The sequence below is a fragment of the Strix aluco genome, chromosome 4 (genome assembly GCF_031877795.1).
Source record: "Strix aluco isolate bStrAlu1 chromosome 4, bStrAlu1.hap1, whole genome shotgun sequence".
Taxonomy (NCBI): domain Eukaryota; kingdom Metazoa; phylum Chordata; class Aves; order Strigiformes; family Strigidae; genus Strix; species Strix aluco.
Genome location: NC_133934.1, coordinates 120,996,850 through 121,018,105, shown reverse-complemented (window position 1 = coordinate 121,018,105; position 21,256 = coordinate 120,996,850). Strand labels below are relative to the sequence as shown.

General features: G+C 41.3%; 1 protein-coding gene across 3 annotated transcripts in view; it reads right to left on the bottom strand.

Annotated features, from left to right (window-relative positions):
• Positions 1-807: 807 nt before the first annotated feature.
• KIF26A (kinesin family member 26A) overlaps positions 808-21,256 on the bottom strand; it is a 102,321-nt gene continuing 81,872 nt past the window's right edge. For 2 of the 3 annotated variants that reach the window (XM_074825263.1, XM_074825262.1), the window contains 11 exons: positions 17,048-17,257; positions 14,965-15,058; positions 14,225-14,487; positions 13,789-13,972; positions 13,331-13,490; positions 11,457-11,619; positions 7,526-10,901; positions 3,851-4,041; positions 3,381-3,401; positions 2,824-2,974; positions 808-2,278 (listed from right to left, as the gene is read on the bottom strand). In XM_074825263.1, the coding sequence (XP_074681364.1) occupies positions 2,103-2,278; positions 2,824-2,974; positions 3,381-3,401; positions 3,851-4,041; positions 7,526-10,901; positions 11,457-11,619; positions 13,331-13,490; positions 13,789-13,972; positions 14,225-14,487; positions 14,965-15,058; positions 17,048-17,257 (4,989 nt within the window). In that variant the 3' untranslated portion in view covers positions 808-2,102. The remainder of the gene's footprint in view (positions 2,279-2,823; positions 2,975-3,380; positions 3,402-3,850; positions 4,042-7,525; positions 10,902-11,456; positions 11,620-13,330; positions 13,491-13,788; positions 13,973-14,224; positions 14,488-14,964; positions 15,059-17,047; positions 17,258-21,256) is intronic. The other variant, XM_074825261.1, reaches the window with a different exon arrangement.

The window sequence follows — 21,256 nt, the reverse complement described above, 5'->3', positions numbered from 1 at the left end:
GATATGGTGCAACCTTGTCCAGGGATAAATCACAGAGAAGTAGGTAAGAGCAGGGTATCCTTAGTAACTTATGCAAAGTCACAAAGATATTTAAGCATCAAACTCTTGCTCTCACTCTCCCACCTCTCCAGCTGCAGAATGAGGGGGAAAGCATTTACCCCCTCTCACAGGCCTCTTGTGACAGTAAGAGAACTCAGTGCTTGGATGCCATGCTGTTAGGGCTACATAATGGGAGATCAAGAGGGAGGGAAAAATTTCACACATTAAAGGCCATTTGGCCAAATAGCTGGAAAATACTCAAGATGGTGTCATTAGAAGCACTAGCTTTACATTAAATCTGCCTGGAGTTACTCCAGCCAGCATCAGTGGGAGATGAGAGGACCAGGTTCAGCTACTGTCTAACCAGAGAGCAAACATAGCAGTGTCAGAGAGAAATGAATGTAGTTGTTTGCTATGATGGACCTACAGGGCTTAGGGCTTGATTCCAGTTGCTAAAATTTTCTTGCATTTTTAGACCCATTTTTAATTGCTTTATCTCATCAGGGAAAACAAGTATGTGAGCCGCAGGTCTTTGTTCTGTAAACTATGAAGTACTAAGAGAATATAAGTATTATCATCGCTATTTATTTTACCCCTTGGTGTCTTGTCTCTCATTCCTGATTGGTTTGTGATGACTAATGTCAAAACTCTGCTCCCAGTTATCTCTCTTGGGCAAGGGATAATATAATATTACACTTAATACAGTATACCACAGGCCACCCTCCCTCTTCCAAACATTAAAATCATGAACATAGCAAGAAGCAATCATAACAATAGATGTATCTTTTATTCACAGATAAAAACTGAAGCAAGCTGTTATAATACATATTTGTACAAAGGATTTGAAAAAACCATAAAAAGGAAGATGATTAGAAAATATGATTCATTATGAAATGTGGTATTACATACACTATTAAACCTTTTCAAAAGTATTTGTTTGGCAACAATTTATCAATAGTTCCCACACTTAAGTGGCCTCCTTCAAAAAAGCACAAAATCTCATGCAGCATGTATAAACTTGATCCTGAGGGTTTGCCTTCCTTAGAAAAACTGTAAAAAGATATACTATTTGTCTTAAAAGTTCAAAATGCAAATGCTATATTTATAGTCAAAACTATATAAAAATATGGACCTAACTTAACATTTACAAAAACTTTTTGTTCCTTTTTTTTTTGTTTGTTTTATGGTTTTGGTAATAAACATAATTCTCAATTCCTGCAGTCACAGAGGAAAAAAGAAAACCAAAACAAACCACAGTGCCCTTTGTAGACTTCCTCACATTAAGTTTACGACTCCAGAAAGACAAGGTCTGTGAAAAGTGAGGTTAGTAACCACGGAAGTAGGTAAGCAGTTAATATATATCTATATATGTATATATAAAATGGAAAACAAACATTTATTTTGATCTGAAAAAGTAATAATACAAAACCTGAAGGTAAAACAATCATCTCAAAATGCCATAAAACACCTTTTCAATAGATAAATGTTCATAAAAATATCTTGAACCCTAACCAAGAAAATTATAATACAATTTTAATTCTGCTACATAAAACAGCTTTTCTATGAAACAAGAAGGCAAGTTCAGGTATGAAAACATAATTTACTTATTGCTTTTGCTACAATGTTGTTTGTTTTTTACATATAGTCATAAATACACTATACAGTATAAAATATTTCATAGGAATACATTTTGTGGTCTGCTTAGGTTTGCTGGCTTTAATTCTAGCACCAAATACAAAAATGAAAACCAAATGAACTGTAAAGGCACTTCCATTGTACGCTTGTTTGTCAATTAACATCTTGGTTTGTACTAAATTTCTTTGCTTCCCTCTGGCAGAAGAAATACTTGATCCTACTTTTATCTTTGTACAGTTCAAGTCACATTGAGGCACCAAATGATTTATGAACATTCCCATTCCTCAGCTGTTTCCTTCTCTCACAACATTCATTGTTGCTTCTTAATCTTCACCGTTCCTCCTTCACTTCCCAGCTACTTTATCTCTTTACTTCTTCATGTCAGACGATCCAGCTTCACTTCCTTCAGTCCCCTAAAAAACCTCTCTTCAAACCTCCACTTCCCTTACTCCATCTTGCGCATCTGTTATTCCAATATCAAAACACGTCACTATCATGATATGTGACTTGCACAGATTAACACACTGCTCCAGTTCCTCTGTCACTTGTTCCAGTGCCTCCAGGTACTCCTGTGACTCCTTATCGAGATCAGGATCCACTTCAACTGCCAGACAAAAAAAAAAAATCAGTGAGTAAGAGAAACAGCTCATAGCAAAACATTGGCACAAGGGAGCCAATAATGTAGAGTACAATTTTATTTCTCTTGAACTAAGAAATTTTTTTCGCTTTGTTCAGCAGATGCAAAACTCTACCTTGAGGCTCCACTATAGCACAGCACTCAGTCTGTGAACAAATCGCATGCCTCAGTTCCCCAGCTGTAACATGGATATAGAAACATTTTTTCCTTCTTTGGAGAGGAGGATAATAAAAGGTTATATACATATTTAACATTAACAAGCATCACAGTGAGTCTCTGCATTGTTTTGACACTCTCTTCTGGTTGTTTCGGAGGGGGTTTTTTATTCATTTCTGGTACTACTTGGCAGTGAACAAATCCCCTATCACAGAAACATGAACGGAGACACAGAGCATTTTAGGGCTCAATTCAGCAAAACATCTTAACAAGTGCTTAACTTTTTCAGTGGGACTGCTCACATGCTGAAAACTTGTTACATGCTGATCATACTGCTGTTTTCACAAAATACTTACAGTCTTCTTTCCACTTATTTGGATCCATCATCAGCCTGCCCTTTGTCTCTTCCAACTCTTCCTTCAAAAATTCATGCTTTGCCTTTACTTCTCTGATTCGCTGCTGGCGCCTTTCTAGTATCTTCAGCTTGGTATGGAAATACATCAGACCCTTTTAAGACACAGAAAGGCCATTTCATGAATTTGCCTGTTACAAGCTGACCTCCAACAATTTGACACATATTGCTCCCAGCTCATTATTTGTAAGAGTTAGCAGGTGCATTGTTTTGTTCGGTTATGGGGTTGGTGGGTTTTTTTGGTTTGGGGTTGGGTTTTTTTTATTTGAAGTTTACATTAATGGCTTCTTAACTAGAGGAACAGCATGCTACTTCACTTGAGCATTTGTTGCACTTCTCTGAATTAGCAAACATCTCTCTCAATACATTCTGAAATTAGTACTGTTTGTAGAGCAATTTTTTTTCCAGCAGTGCAAATTATAAACACAGTCTAATAATAAGGTTAGAGCTATATTTAATCCTAAAACATATGAATTCTTATTTTCTTAAAAGCATTCCTACCTTCTCAACATCCTGGAAAGGCTATTATGAAAGAAATGGGAAAAAGGCATCAGAAGAATATAGAAATCTGGTCTCCAAAATAGAATTAGCTGAATTTTTTGCCAATTACAACTAAATTAAAATCAGTGTAGCCCTGATTTAATAGAATCCTGTCATTTACATAAAGAGTTAATGACCCTATAGTTGAGGAAGCCTCTCAGGTTTCATCATCCAGGCATAAAGTCTTCTCATAATGTATTCACTGGTAACTTCCATTTACACCATCAGTCATGTTAGACACAATTAATTTTAGACAGTAATCATTTTCATTTTCTGTGTTAAGGGTACCCCAACATATGAATTGTAAAATTAATAATTATAGTGCTTTAATTGCAATCAATTTCCTGAACACCATTCTGGCATTCAAGCAAGGACTCTGCCTGTATACTGTAATTTAAGTTGTCTACAGTTGTTGTAAAATATGTGCTGACCTCAGTTTCCTCTTGTCTGTGTCGCTGTAATCGTTCCACATCATCAATCTCATAAACTTTAATTTCAAATGGCTCTTTTAAAGTGCCTGGCAAAGGTGGCAGATCAACCCATTGGCCAGTGACGCTGGGTTTTCTTCCTAGGGAGGCAGCATCTGGCAACGGAGCAGGAATCAGTCTACGACGCTGGAGGCCTAAAATACAGAAGACAAGTGTTCCTCAGACTCTAAGAGACTAGCAGACTGCAGAACATACTGCAGTGAATTAAAGAAAGGTCTAGGTTCTCAGGGTACTTAAGAAGAAATGCTTTTCTTGATCTTTTCATTTTAGTAAAATACCCCCAGGCTGCTAATTGAGTTACTGTCTTGACAAAGTATGTTTCACTTGGTTCACGGATGGGAGTGACAGCAGTTCCTCTCCCAAAGCAGATGTCTGAGTATCAGTTCTTTATTCTCTCCTTGCAAAAATATTTTGCCTGGATTAATTTTTCTTTGGTGGGCTACAATGGTATTTATTACCGTACAATGGCAATGAGATAGTGAGTCATTTCAAACCAATACTGATAATGGAAGACGAATCTGGAAATCTCCTGCTCCTCCAGTTAAAGCTAAGCAAGGCTATCTAAGATCCCTCTCATTGTATTACCTCTTTGCAAACAGTTCCCCCCAGAAGTACTACTAATGCTTTAAGGTGTTAAATACCAGCAGTTTCCAATGACTTTGTGGGATTGGGAGGCAGTAAGAAGGCAGCAACCAACCCAGCTGCAACCTGAGCCACCTCTAATGTCTAGGCCTATCACCACCCATTTGCACCAGCACTCAGAATCACAAAACTCACCAATTCCTCAACAGGAGGGCTCCCAGATTTATGAACAAACAGCATACTGCCACCTTGATGCATCTGCTAGGAATCAAGTTCCATGAAGCAGAGACTTGTGTCCTTCAAAAATGCTGGTACTTTTGTATACAAGAGTTGGCACTCTGGTGTCCAGCATTTTTTGCGATTATAAAGTCTCTCTTCATTCTCTAAAAGACTGACCTTTACACTACATGTGTCAAGGATGAGTACATGCATAGAGCTGGTCAGGCAATTTTAACAAGGCTGCAGTCCAATCCCTAGGTAAATAGGAGGGCTGAAAGCCACCAGAAACAAGCTGAAATATCACATGGTGGCAGTAAGTATAAGCAGCTTTTGGGTGAATAGTGACAATAAATTTATGCCTGATTTCCTCCTCTTATTGAAAACCAGCTCAGAGGTAAGGAGTCTTATTCCTTCTGGTCTTACAAAATGGAGCACATCAAACAGACGAGACAGTGCTGCTCAGAGGACAGCGCTGCCAAAGTAACTCCTGGGCTGAGACCTCTACAGAGTGCAAGTTAAGGCTGTCAGGTAAGCCCTGCCACAAACTTCAACATGAAATGGAGACAAAATCCCAGCAGGTACTCCAAAGCAACACACCTCCATAGATACCTGAAGAGTAACCTGCTTCACATATTCTTAAGAAAAACATCCCTAATTATTATTTGCATCCTTGCTAATTTCTAAGTAACAAGAACACTCACAACGAGAATGTTCTGGAAAGGGGAAGATCTGATTCTACTTCTACAACACCTGTTCACGATTCTCACAATCCTGATTCATTTAGCCTGAATCACCACTATACTCCTGCCTGCTGAAATCACCCACTGTAACTTTGATCATGTAACCACTTTGTTGACAGCAGGATCCCTCTGAAGAGGACACTGAACTGATCAGTCAAACACATATACTAAGCAGACAAACTTCATATCCTTCTACTGTACCAGCCAGGGTCAAGTTAATTTCTCCAAGGATGAAGTTAAAGGATAAGGGGATAAGGTTTCCAATGACATAAATGGGAGTACGATGTGTCCTTAAATCCAGAGACTGCATGACTCCAACAGCTTGGAGCAACGTAAGCTACTCCAAGAATCTCTAACACTTTGCAAAGGTTACAATATATTTTAGGCCAATAATGGGTCTGCACCAAATATTTCTTGTAAGAAGTGTTTCATGAACTTCCTAGAAAACTCCATTTCATGTATAAAACACATTATTGTCTCAAACTCTACAGCACTCCAAAAAAGTAATACATAATTTACTGATATAGAGCAATTTCAATTGGAAAAAGAAATAGTTTGTCATTTTTAAAGACCTTATAAGCATTTCCTGGAGCAAAACCAAATACAAATCCATCAGTGCGTAATGCCTTCTCAATATGTGTGCAACTTATACAGCTGTTAATATTGATTTATAGGAAAAGTTTAAGAGGTTGATATGCTATGGAAGGAGAACTGCAGCATATGTTGCACTAAGTTTCTGAAATGATTTATCACCTGCTGAAGCAACTCAGTTGCTTTGACCAGAAAGCACCATGAGATCTAGGTCAGTTTAACTCATTTGGTTTTACTGCCAGAATCAAGCATCATGGGTGTCTACAGGGATTACAACAATTACCACTTTCCAACCAAAAGTTCAGATTGAGCGCATTGCTGATATTAGTTCCTACTACATTTCCAACAGTCAGTGTGCTTAAGTTGCTGAATGAGACTGCTGGTCATTAGATACATGGCACCCATTGCCACCAATTCTTTACAATACTACAGGACTTCAAGCTAGAGCTGTAAAAATGAATACCATAACAGCAGTCATATGAGTGTGATTTTGAAGCTACCTACAACTGTCAGCACTTACATGAGCACCACCTGTGAAAGCAAAAAGGTAAGGCACCAGAGAGCAGGAAAGGGGAGCTGGTTCTCATACGCCCACCTTTGCATGGCATGGTCAGACATGTCTGCCTTGGCGCAGTACATGAGCCAGAGACGCCTCTTCTGAGCAACTCCCCCAGTTGGTTTCCTATTGCTTATAGTATCCACATGTACACTCTTAAATTTCTTTATAAAAACACTATTACAGTGCAATACAATAATTTTGCAATTAGCTGGTAGCATTAATGTAAGAGTTGCTACATCTTATGTACACACCCTACCGCTCTGCCTCTAAACTAAGGTTTACCTTTAGGTAATCTAAGGCACATTCAGCAATCTTTGTTAATTCACAAACACTCTTCTCCCCTCCAGGCCTATTCCCTGGTTTCCAAACTACAGTCCCAGCCCATCTCACTGAAATTCCTTCACAGACACCTGGCAGCAGAGCTCCTCCTCTCCTCACTGCCCTTCTCCCACCAGTCTTCCCTGACACTCACTCAATTCTCACAAAAACTCATCAGCACCCACCCAGCATCCTCACTCTTTCCAACCCACCTGTAACACCCTCCCATTTTGGGCCACCCTGGTGCCGCACTCACTGCCGACCCTGCTGAGAGAGGAAGGAACGTCTCCCAGTCTGCCGGCAGCCATCTGCTGTCTCCTCCCTCACAGGGAGGCTGCCGGCGCCCCGGGGCACCCAGCACCTCTCCTGCCCTCTCCACTGCAGCACCTGTGTCACACCTGCAGCTTTGAAGTGAAATAAATGACAAGTAGATGCTGTCACAGTGATACGTGTGCACACGCAAGCGCATGCAGGCAGTCTACCTCCCCACTTTGAGTTTCCCCCAAACATCCTCTCCCTCTTTGCCAGAGACACCATGAAAACCCCTCATCCTCAGGGACACAGTGGAGCACCAGTGGACACTTAGCCGCCTTCCCGTTCATTTCTTACCTGTTGATCGTTTCTTGGGGGACTTGAGGCTCCTCATCCTGCCTGGTGAGGACATCCCGCTTTCGCTCATGGAGTCATGCGCTGAGGAGGCACTGCCGGTGGCCTCGCTGTCCCGAATCATGCTCTCGTAGCCGCTGCTGCCCCCGCTGTGGTAAAACAGAGCCGTGCGCCCCATGGCCGGTGGCAGCTCCCCGCTTAGGACGCTGCTGTTGTCACTTCCGTGCCCACTGCTGTACCGCTGAGGCCGCCGCGGAGCCGTTATCTTGCTGTATGGAGACGGCAGCACCGGGATTTGCGACTTCTCGTCGCTGAGGTTAATGCCGCTGTCGTTGCCGCTGTCGGAGTCTGTGGAGCCTCTGAAGTGGCCCACCTTGGCAGAGCCGCCTGACACCAGCTCGTTCACGCGGCTGTTGGCCGCCCTCATGGCCTGTTTGGTCCCCATGATGGTGCCTCGGCCAGGTTTGCTGCTGACGGGCTGCACAGAGCGGGGGGCCGCCTTCCCGCCAGGGGCCATGCCAGAGCCCTTCCCTGCAGGCTGCGCCAGGGACTTCACAGAGGAACTGAGAGATTTTGACCCACTGGCAGAGAGGCCACGGTTTTTATTCCCATTCGCTTGCACCTTCTGATTAGCTGTGGGTTTAGCCTGGTTGTTTTTACCGGGTGCAGGGGCAGTGAAGTGTGGTGGTAAACCCACACCAGAGGCAACAGGGGGGACCCCCAGCCTGGGGACAGAGCGCGCTGCCCGGCTGTTGCTGGCACTCCCATTCTCCCTCGCCATGCTTCCTTTGGATCCAACTGATGTCAGGCTGTCACACCTCTCCAGGGACATGTGGCTCCCGTAACGGTGCACGGCTTCACTCTTTGATGCCTTCACCTTTAAGCTGGATGTCATCTTGGGCAAAGAGTGGTCGCCCTTCAGGTTCATTTTGCTGCTGGCACTCTCACTGAAGTAAGACCCAACTTTCAGCCGCAAATCTACTTCATCTTCAGCCTTTGGCATGGCAGCTCTGGCAAAGTCCAGGCCAGAGGCTTTTCCTCCACCATTACCCAGACCAACAGGTTTCTGCTCCAGGCTTGATTTGCGTACAGGAGGTGTTGGAGGTGTTGGCCCACCTGGCCTGGGCAACATGGTCGACTTCTGTGGTGCGCTCTTCTTTCCCAGTGATGATTTCAAGCTGCCAGTGGCCAAGGGAGCATCTGAATTCCCTCGGGTCACTGCCTCTGACAAAGTACTGTTAGCATGCGACACTGGCATCACTCCCAGTGTGGTGGCTCCTCTCTTCAGCTGTGGCATCTTCATCGCAACTTCTGACTTCTTTGTAGCTCCGCTGGAGGATTTGCAGGCCATTTCACAACCATCCACAACCCTCTGGGAACAGGCAAGCATAGTCTGTGACTTTGTTGGCCTGGATACTGCACCAAAATACTGGGCAGCTTTTCCTGGCTGCTTCTCAGTACCAAATGCATGAGATTTTGGAGACAGAAGTGAGTCTGCAGGTTTTGCTTCCAACTGATAATCGGTACGCAACAGCCAGGGATCTTCAAATATACCGTGTGGATTCTGCAGCTCTTTATAGCTGAGCACAGTATTATTGTGGATTGGAGACGAGGTAGTTTTTGTTTTCCTAGGAAGACTAGAATGTATTGTTTCTATCACCGGTGTATCACGAGAATTACTAAATTTTATTTTTATGGGTTGATCAGTGACACAAAAAGCACTTTTTATCTGAGATGCTTTGGTAGTTTCAGAGGTTTGAGGGCTTTTGCTGAGGCCTGAGGACAGCTTGCTGGAACTCAAGCTCTCACTCTCCAGTTCAGAGAAGCAAAATCCACTGTCATTCAGAGCGCTTTTCAGGGGGACAGATAAATGGGATGAATCCAAGTTGAAGGGTTCCTCAGACTTATTACAGCTGTAAGATGACTGTGCGACGAAACTGTCACTAGACTGGGCTCCATCACTTTCGATCGTACAGATGCTGACTTCACTAAGCCACGAACTGATGGAGGACCGTCTGCTGCTGGTAAAGGGATCCTTAGCAAAGGGCACGACAATATCAATATTTACACCAGTAGAAGTCTCCTGTGAGGTATAAGCATCAAACTCATCATTTATGCTGCTGATAATACTGACCGGCCTCGAACCTGATGCAAGGGCCTGAAGGGAGCAGTCGCTGTTAAAGCTAATGATACTGGAAGGTCTTCCATTATCCATAATCCCACTGATGGATAGTTCTTCCACCACAGTGAAAACAAGCTCATCTTCTCCATTCAGCTCAACAGGCTGCTGCAAAGTCACTGTGGTGGTTAGTATATCCCGATCAAAACACTTCCCTCTGAATGCTGACCTGAAGCTGTGTACCTCTATCGCACCTGACTGATTCTGGGCATTGCTACCAACCAGGAACGTGCTTCCTATGGGGTTTTGCTCAGGTTTGTTTCCTATCTGCTTGCTCATTCCCACAGGAGGAGTCCGAACTGCATTGCTATTGTCCAGCTCCAAATTCTCAGCCTTGGAGGTCGGTACGTGCTCTTTCTGCTGCGGAGGTGGAGGTGCTGGGCTTGGCAAGGGTCTCTTCACATACAAGGACTTTTCCTTAAGGACACATTCAGCTGTGACCTTATTCTGCTCTGGATTCCTTGAAGGGCTACACCTTGAGGACTGCAGGGAATCAGTGATTGTGTCTCTCTCTCCCTCCAGTATTGAGTCTATTATTTTGTTGTCAGCTCTGCTCTGCAGCTCTGTTTTCAAGTGAGGTGTGCTCTTTTCATGGCAATTGCCGTTGCCACCCCTTGGTGCAACAGCCTGGAAAGAAAGGTTATGTCCTTTTTTGGGAGATGCAGTTTCTTGTGGAATTGGTTTCTTAAATCCTCCAGAAGGAGAAGATATTTTTTCCTTTATCAGCTTAGACTGTGTATTTTCTGTACCTCCAGGGACTGGACTACAATTGGACACAACAGAGGTCTCTCCACAAGCAAATCTGATGGGTTCCTCACTTCCATCAATGCACTCTAACCTTTCTTGCAGTTCAGCAAAAGTGTTGCATTTAAAATGGTCCTTGTCAGAACTCCTACCAATAGCAGAATTGTCTTTACTTCTCTTCTTGTTTAGGGATGGGATTATGGGAACAAACTCTGGAGGACCTTCATTATCTGTCAATTCCCTGTCAGACAAAGCTGCACCATTGGGACCAACATAGATGACAGTATCACAAGACTGTTCACTGCTGGAGGAATAATCAGGATCACTTGATATACTGAGGACAGGAAGGTCAGGGTCAAGGGCAACAGTTCGTGGGTGGAACGGTCGCAAATGGGGCGGTCTTCGGACATACCCTTCTTCACATGAACTCTCTCCTCCAGATGAGCTTGATGCATACTGCAAATGATCAATAAGGGGAAAGTTATTAATATTAATTGATATATAAGTATATATATGTACATATAATTGATTAAAAGGTCAGGTTTGCTATATACTGTGCTTTGTATGTACTATCACAACTACATCTATTGGAAAAATGTTAGTGTGAATTAAAATAACAAGGTCATGCTACACATATTTTACTGTATTAGGAGTAATATAACAATCACACCTCTTCAGATCATTTCCATTAAATATTATGCATCATCTTTCTCCTCAACAGTTTTCTGTTCCTTCCTTAATGGTTTTTAATTAATACAAATAGGAGCTTTTGAGATAGTTCCACATATAAGTAAAGAAAGAATACATGTTTGGAACAAAAAGAGGGGAATTTCAGGATTAAGGATTGGGGGCGGGATGATGGCTCAGTGCCAAGTCATTTGTCAGTTCCTCTCCTGAGCTTTTATGCATTTTGTATTACTTCTTACCGCCGAGAAATCCCATGTTCCCCCACCGAGAGGTTAGGAAAACTCATTTTCAAATGAATTAATTTCTGCTTGTTTGTGAACCAACCTTGGATTTCTTCTTTCTCATTCGGTGAATTCGCGATGCAAGCTGAATGGTGGTGAGAGTTTCTGCATAATTGGCTGGGGAGTCAGAAATATGTGCAATCATAGTAGTTCTGCAGTTGATGTTCCCAAGTGACTCCCTCAACAACATTGTCAACTTGTTGTCCCTGGGTAACAAATGAGAACACTAGGATGGTTTAAAGAAATCACAATCTTTTTTTGCAGATTTTTATACCACAAGCTGTGCTTTTACTCTGATAGGATATATGCATGTATGGTACATGTAGATAAGAAATATGCTCCTATTATTTGACCACACTTAAAATGTGTCTAAATGTACACAGACAGAGATACTGGTATTTTAATTATTTATCTGACTGTGTATTTGCAGTATGACAAGTCATTTTACTTGTTACTTAGACAATTGTGAAACAATTGATTGATAAGTAGTTAGTTATTTCAGCTTCAGCTCATATTACCCAAAAAGCTGACGAGTGCTGTATTTTCAGCTGAGCAGACTTAGCACCTGGATAGCTAAGCTCTGTGAGCTCTATGCAAACGATTTCAATAATAAGGAAAAATTAAGTCAACAGAAACGATAAGAAATCTCTAAACAAATATAACAATGTCAGATATCAGGAATATACTATCAGTGCCACCCCAGCTAATCTAGTTTCCATTCTGCCTGCTGTGCTCTGCTCTAACATAGCAAATAGGAAGCAGAATTTCTCTCTGAAGGCTTTCCTGGTGATACAAGTCCTCTGCCATAGACAGCAAAGCTGACAGGACAGGTGACATTTTGTCCTCCACTGGTCTCTGAGACATGTCAGCTCAGGGCTCCCCAGAGGCTGCTTCCTATGGTGCCCCTAAGCTGGCCCAACATGTGGGAGCTACTGTCATATCTGCTCACTAAACCATGGCAGGTGACAAAGTTGAGGATCTGCCCTTCCCTATTCTAACCAATCCATCCTCTACTCCATCCACAAACCTAGCAACTAGCCTGAGGAGATTATCTTTCTGCCTAGTACAGAAGGAAAGAACACCTGTTTGAGATGCAGCACTAGATAAATATGTGAAATGACATGATTGATAACAACGGCACAAAGTTATAATGCACGAAGACCAGCAGCAATTAAATTTAAGGACTGAAGGCCAAGTTCTGGTAAAGGTGTTTACAATGTGGCTGTTATTTTTAAGCTGGGCTCCCACAGGTGTGTTTGACATAATATTATTGTCAAATACACACCATAAAGGAACACACCTAAATGTTCACTTCTGCTAAACAAGAGTGCGACATGGTGGTCTTTTTTTTTTTTTAAATTAAAAGATGTATCATTCAAAAAGGCATACAGAAATAACAACCTTTGATGACCATACCTGATAAACTCTCTAGTATTTTCTGAAATTTCAATATAATTTTTAAATTTGGAAAAATAAGTGAAATTTTGATGAAATTGTTCACTAATGTCCAGCTGGCTGAGATCAGTCTAAATTCCAAACCCAGGGAACAAAGAGGAGATAGAAGGAAAGAAAACATTTCGGCCATTTTCCCCTGCTTTTTTCATCAAACCCTCCCCAACATTTCACCCAACTTAAGTATATACCAATATGCGTGTAATTTTTGGCCATGTAATTAAGAATTTCATGTTACTATGTGACATTTAAAAAGTTGTGTGTATGTACATGTATACACATAGACAGGTAGATTAATAGATGTATGTATCTATAATATAGAAGTGACCTTAGAAGAAGACAGACTCCTCCCTGAGAGAACTTCCTTTAACTACATCTTGGGTAAAGAATAAACTGTTGATGCAATTCATTTCTAAAGTAACACCAGCCACAAATTTAAGATAATGCAGACAATAGTTCACTTACTTATATGGCACATGCTTAGCACCATTAATTAAGGCCAAAATTACATTGCCCAGAGCAGAGAGAGACAGACACAGAGAGCCTCCTCCATCTCGGCTCTTGCTCAGCACTTTTTCACAGCTCCCTAGATCAATGAGATGCAAACGGCTGCGTCCTCCAGACACTAAAACAAAAAAAGGAAAAACAGTTGTACATCACGTTCTTGCATGGACTCAAGCCAAACTTGGTATGCAAAGTGTATTCAGATGAGGAAAATAATGAATACACCATGGGATGATGACCAAATTAAATATTAATAGTAAGAAAACCAGATATTAGCCACAACTAACAAAGTTAAAGGTGACTTGACTGGCTTGAGGTTTTTCTTCATTTTTTCTTTTTAAGTTTATTGCAAATTATTGTTTAAACTAACCCAAAACCACGTCATTTAAAAATAAACAATATGGTAAGAAGATTCATACTTCCTCCTTTGCCACTCTTCTCCATGCGATACTGGTATATGTGAAGAGTAAAGAGCATATGTGAATTCCTCCTATCTTCTTCCTCACATTCAGGTTTGCTGGTACTTCTGGCAGCAATTGCAGCATCAAGGAAAAAGGCAGCTTTCTCTGCTGTCGGGGCCCTTAGCTCACTTTGGTTTTGAAGCTTGAATATAAAAAAGAAAATGACTAATTAGCACAGGGGCATTTGGTTTTTATTATTTTTTGCTGAACTGGCTAAATCTCTAGGGCACTAAAAGAAACAAATATGTACACCATGGGAGAAGGGCTTATAAATTAAAAGCAATAATTTTTTTTTACTGTCTTAAAAGTTGTCATAATTGTTGGCAGATAAAAGGAAATAAAAAGCAGAAGAAAGTCAGGCTCAGAAAAATCTATGTTGTGATATCCATTATACCTGGGTTCCACATATTGGATCTTCTCTCAGATAAACCCCGGGAGACTGGCCATCCTGAAGGCTGCCAGTGGCTACTTCAGCTAACAAATCCTTAAGGTTTTCATCTTTGCCACTGATCTCCACAGCAGATACTCTAATAGAGAAACGAGTCCCAGTTTTTTCTTTACGTTCATTGATTAATTTGAAGAGCCAAGAAATTGCACAGGGGATGATACCAAGGCTTTGTGTGGAGTTATCTTTCCCAATCATGGTAAAAGATTTTCCTAGAATGAAAAGACAAACATGAATTAATTCACCTTTCTTGTACAAGACAGTGTCTCTTCATACCACCACTGTACATTACATGCAATGCCATGTGCTGCACAGATAATGGGAAAGAACAGATGCAAAAATGTGAGGTATTTCATTATTAATCTGTTACTATTTATTCAATTAGTCTTGCAATTTTTGTAACTCAGACCCATGGCAAATTAACGTTAAAAACATCTCTGATCTTTTGATTTTCATCACAATGCACATACATAAACTTGCTCTTGAGTAAGCTAATCTGATGTTACATTTTACCTTTTCAAATTAAAACTTACAATCCCAGTGTAGAAATAAACCATGATAAGTTTGCAAAGCTAATTAAAAAGAAATTCTAATCTATTCATATACTCCAGGTTTATTGTTCCAGGAGCTGACAGCATGTAATTACCAGACTGACATAGTAATTAACTGTAACGAATTTGGGAGCTCACCAAGCTTGACATGACCAAAGCAAAATATGCAACCATCTGCACCATTCACAACAGACTGGATTACTTCTGCTACTGTTCCAGAGCATACCTCAGCCTGAAAGAAAGATTGGAGACAAATAAATAAAAGAGCATATACTGCTGTGGTTTTCACTATTCTTCTGTAATGAAATGAATGACTCAATATTTTTGAGGCACAATATTCTCCCCATTTTTATGGCATCAGTCCTATTATTTTAGTAACTATGCTATCTTAAAAAATAATAAAATATGCTACTACAGCCTAAAATAGTTTTCAATTCTATTAAACCAATTGTCTTGGAATATTGATTCTATGACTAATGTAGCAAACTGAATGCTATCCAACCAGGCTTCCTGCTGGTATAATAGCTTAGCCAAGGCTATTCAGCAATAGTAGCAACTCCACTGAAATTAAACTACTCAAGAGTGCTCACAGGAATTAGGCAGACATTCACACTGGAGAAAATGCATTAAGATCCCTGAATAAGATTTTATAGTATCACATTTTCCTCTTCCAGGAGAAACATCATCATCAATAAAGAGAACTTGCTAAAATATTTCAGTGTACTAAAACCAGTTTATCCACATCAGCAAAGGTTTCAAATACACAATAAGATGATCTATTAAGTATGGCAACTGGGGGCAGGGGAGAGGGTTGGTGTAAATATGTAACTACAGTGAAATGAGAAGGCTCTGTTTGCAGGTGCATGGCAGCAAGCTTGCCTCGAGCAACAATGCCTACACAGAAGTGGCTGCACTGGCCAGTGTCAACCAGAACACCACAAACAGGCCACCCAACAGATCCACCACAAGGACCTGACAGAGCCTAGTGCAAACCAGAGGTCAACAACCTGAAGGACAGGAGGAAAAACCAGCAGAGAAGCAGGCTGTAGCCAGCCACCTTGCAGCAGGGCTGGCAACACAAGAAAAAGCCCCTTCCAGGTCTGCACTAACATTGAGATTACTGTTGCATATTTCTGCACAAAGACACCAGTTGAGCTTATGCAGGATCTTAAAAACAGCCTCCTGATGAGGTTACCATTACTTTAGGCACTGATGTGTGTAGCACGTTATTTTCCATCTTTAGTGCTTGGTTAGAACTTGGACCTAATAGATACTTTCATATCTCTAGCTTGGGGACCAAAAAATTAAACAAAATCCTAGGAGAAGATCTGAGGGTGGGATTCTGAACTAGATCTTGGCATGTTTTCTCAACATTAATATACCATTTTCACCTTGAATGTTTTGTGGTGTATTTTTCACCCTAATTTTTTTCAGCAGTTCAAACTTGGAGTAGTTCTTCATATGCTGCTGAATTTGTTCTTCTTTTTAAAGCTATTGTAAGATTTTTTTTCTAAACCAAAGACTTTTACCAGAAGAAAATTCCAGGTGTTCATGAGGACAATCTCACCGAATATACTGCAGCCCACAACCCTCTCAAATACCAGCCATCCTGCCTGTGTATCAGATTTCAGGTCTGGGGCTACTACTGTATAAATACCCCCTTTTGCAGGTCAAAAGAAAGGCATGCACCACCATCAGCACAACCATCAAGATAAAATAATCAGTCAAAAATACAGCGTAAACAAACTGGAAAAGGCTAGGAAAATAGAAAAGCTCCCTAACTGCTTCAATATAGCATTCCCATGGGGTGAGCTGTATCTCTTCTCTTAACAACAGCATTTAGTTTAACGTTAAGCACATGTTCATTTCCCATTGAAAGCAGTGTGTAAGGACTTTATTTCAGTGACATCAAATGGGTTAAAACCTAACTGGATGGAAAAGTGAATTTCAAATTGGCTGTGTGTCTGTCTCTAACAAGAGAAAATGCAGGAAGATAATTTAGTCGGCAAATCCATCTCCACAGCTATTATTCCTTAATTCTACATCTCGACTAAACTGAAATGTAAGAATTTACCCACTTGTCTATTAATTACCATGTTTTTTCCAGGCATTAAGGCAACTCATTCAAATAAAATTGCCCAGAAACAGAAAGAACTCTTCAGGCAATCAAATGCAGCAGCCATGAGAAGACTCAGGAGGTTTATGCAAGTGACCCCAGTACCTGTGAAGCATCCTGGGGGAAAACCGCATCAAAGGCAAACATCTTTGGGACAGCAACAACACCTCTTCTGTGACCTGCATTGGAAGGCCCGCTTGCCGCTGGATCATAAAACGTGATTTGCTTTTTTCGCGGGTCTACCTTCAGGAAGGACATGGATTCGGATGTTTCATGTGCTCCTTGAGAGGGACAAATCCTTACCATCACTTTCACCTACAAGAATTCAGAAGAAAGCAACAACTTGAGTTCCCAGCTACAGATAAACGCATGCAAAGCATTCCTCCCAAACCCACTCCCCTTCCCATGACACATTCATTTGTAATGTTTAGGTGTGTCAGAACAACCGTGGGACAAAACCAGAGCCAGATTTTCCAGCCTGGTTTCCACCCTGGGGTCTTCACTGAACTAGCTTTTAAAGGTGCACTTTGTCCCTTCATCTGACTCTGTTCCAGTTTTACCATTTCAATTTATAAATGTCTGATCTACAGGTATAATCTACTATAGATGTAATACCATACCTAAAGAAAAGGCAACTCTAGTCTCCTACCTTTCGAGTACTCAATGTGACCGCAAACACAAACCTACCCACTCTGAAAATCAGTCTGAATAACACAAGGCTCAGACAGCTAGTGCATTCAAACTGAACTAAATCTAGAAATTTTCAATTCCTTGTTCACATTCTTCTAATAAAAAGGTGCTTCTCTTACAGCTTTCCCAGACAGAGGCCTTTATGCTATCATTGCTAGGCTCTTTGGTGGTTAGTTGCAGATTTAATGGGAAAGAAGGAAAGAAAAAAAAAACATTAAAAGGTCAAAAAGCCTGAAAAGAAACCACTCACAAAGTACATTTCTATTCCAGCATTGCAAATGCTGATTTCCTACACATGGCATTTTAAGATAGCATTTTTAGAGAGCTCAGACATGTTGGCTGTGATTTCCAAAGCAGCTTATGGGAGCCAAGTGATCGGGTCTCATGAAAGTTCAGCAAAGGCTGCGCACCTGCTTCTTTTAAGCTTCCTCAAAAGCATACTTTTACTTTGAAAAACTGTGAAATACTGCCTCACACCCACTTATGACCGTTTTTCCTTGTGAAATGTTCCCACGTCAGAACCAGCATGTTTTATACACCTTGCACTGAAGTAAATGACTATTACAGGTGCAACTTCAACTCTGCACTGCCCAGCAGATCAAACTTAAGAGAAAAGCAATGCTCAGCCAGAGTGACTTTTCATGGCCAGTATGAAATGTTTCAACAAGTTGAACAATAGTATATATCTCCTTATCCAACCACCAGACAACTTTCACAACACCAGTGTTAACCACCTAGTTTCACTGGGTGAAGAGCCTCCATGCCTGTAATATACCACAGCCAGCACAGCTGGAACAATTTACATTCGTATTCTCCAGAGCACCCATCAAGAGCTTCACCTTCTGCAATGCAACTACTGATCATCAAAACACCCACTCCTTTTACAGCACTTGCACCTGATTTGGAAGGGGAGTGACAGATAGCAACCTCTCTGCTGCAAATCTGCCAGGTGAAGCCTCCAAACACAGAGCATGCAGTTGCTGGCTGATGAGTTGGCACTCCATGAGGTGTGGAGGTGGTGAGGCCTTATCTCAAATACTGTGTTCAGTTTTGGGCCCCTCACTACAAGACAGACATTGAGGTGCTGGAGCATGTCCAAAGAAGGACAACAAAGCTGGTGAAGGGTCTAGAGCACAAGTCTTGTGAAGAGCAGCTGAGGGAACTGGGGTTGTTTAGCCTGGAGAAAAGGAAGTTCAGGGGAGACATTATCGCTCTCTACAACTACCTGAAAGGAGATTGTAGTGAGGTGGGTGTCGGTCTCTTCTCCCGAGTAACAAGCAGTAGGACAAGAGGAAATGGCCTCAAGTTGCACCAGGGGAGGTTTAGATTGGAAATTAGGAAAAATTTCTTCACCAAATGGGGTGTCAAGCATTGGAACAGGCTGCCCAGGGATGTGGAGTCACCATCGTGGTATTTATAAAACATGTAGATGTGGTGCTTAGGGACATGGTTAGGTGGACTTGGCAGTGCTAGGTTAATGACTGGACTTGATCTTAGAGGTCCTTTCCAACCTAAATGATCCTATAATTCTATGAGTTGGGCCCACTTTTAGTCCCGAGCTGGATGTTGCATAGGGAAGCTAGGTTGGAAAGCATGCATCTCTGATAATGAATGATCCTCCTTTTCAGTAACTTTTTATAGCTAAATTTTACCTTAAATCTGCTAGAACCATTTGACTTCTGGTTACTATGTTCCAAGAACATTATGTCATTAAAATGGTGTGCACTTACTTCACTGACACATTCTTTGTGTCTTTACAAAAAAAAAAAAAAAAAGTACTCTGAAATGCGCTTCCCCATCACTCCTGTAACCAGAGAAATAATGGCAAAGAAAGAACCAAAGCTGAAAAACTACTTCAGCAAAGCACAACATGGGAAATGCAGGTAACAGACATAGACCTGATCAGGCTGAGCCAGCCTCTAGGATTGCCCTTCATACCAGACAAGATGCAAAGGCGATGGCATACACACTGAAAAGTAGTGCCCAAGCCAGGATGATCCACAGCAGATGGGTGGGTGCAGCAGTAAACACCATGCTGAACTGTCCCTGCCTTTATCAACTGAGGAGGGTGAGTAATTTGAAGATTTCATTTAGGTCCTCAACTGTTTCTTTTTTTCAGCTCCTCCTTTCTATAGGGGCTAAGCTGCACACAGGCATCCCTGCACAATTACTCAAGCATCCTCACAGAAAATATTTTCCACAAAGCGGCTATAAAAGCTTTTCCCCAACAATTTTTCCAAACAAAGAGGTTAAGAAACAACCGACCCTTCCAGTAAACACTGCAGGAGGCTCCACCAAAGTAGCAGCAAATTCTTCCACCTATTGACTCAAGCAGTCCCCTGATTTCAACACTTTCTTTTCTTTCCCCTTTCATAATGATATGAATATGAAAATACACTTCCAGAAAATAAGCAAACCTTAGAATAAATGAAACAGCTGCTTCAAAAGCAAAGTGCACCAGAGGTGACACGCTCAAGGCTGTTTCCCCATAAAAGCTCCATGAAGCCAGCTTTGTGTATTAGCCTGCTAGCTCAACCTTGACATGTTACCAAGGTGCTCAGAAAAATAACCTCCCTCGGGGAAAAAAAAAAAACAAAACATAAATATATATGTAAGTACAAATGCCCACTTCAGGGTCACTTGATTAAAATGAATTTTAGAATATATGCTGTTTTCAAAGCACTTCTCTAAACAGTCCTTTCTGTTCTCTCTTCCACCTATTATTAGATTATAGCAGCCAGAGCTTGGATAAGAGGAAAATTGGTTTGCTCCTGACCTAAACAGCAAGTTACCTCCATCAAAGCATTGCTCCCCTAACACAAAGATGGCTTTACCCCCAGAAAAACCTTCTGTGTCAAATCAGCTTTTTGAGACCACCTCTCTGAAGCAAGAAGATACTAAAATAGCTTCTTATAATGGATCAGATCCCAACTTAACAGGCCTCAAGGGTCATCTTCATTTTTACAGTAGAAGTGAGCTTTCAAGACAAAGGGGAGGGGGAAGAGAAAAGCAGTTTGAGGGAGTCCCTCTTATTTTTTTGTGTATAAAAGCTGGTTTGCATAGTAGAAACCCACTGATTTCAAATTTAGTTTCTCTGACTGCTAAATAGATCTATAAGGGATGTCTACCAAAAATTGTAGCGTTAAAATGTGTCACAATCATTCATGATGCTGAGCCAGACTCTAAATTCACTTGGAAATGAAGCGGAAATGCTCATGAAAGTACCAACAAGGACAAAGATTACTCAAATATATCCCTTCATAACAGCAAAAACTAAGTGCAGGCAGATCCCAGTTGCATGCACACACTTCGAAGTACATAAAAGAAAGGTTTGGTATTATACTATTTATTCTTTTTATACTTCTTGCCCTCCCGTGTTTCGGGACCAATCTGAAGTGACAGGTTTATATTCTCAGCTCTGAAGTTCATCCCAGTACTCTTCGGGGATGAGCACTGCAGAAAAGGAGCATACTACAGAGCCAGCATGGTTCCTGCCTTAAGGATCTACTTAATTGCATCTTCCCTGGGTCTCTTTATCTAGTTCTCATACAAAAGGCATGCTCACCTGTAGAGAGAGCAATGTGCAGTGCAGGAAATCATCCAGATACAAGGGCCTGCAGTGAG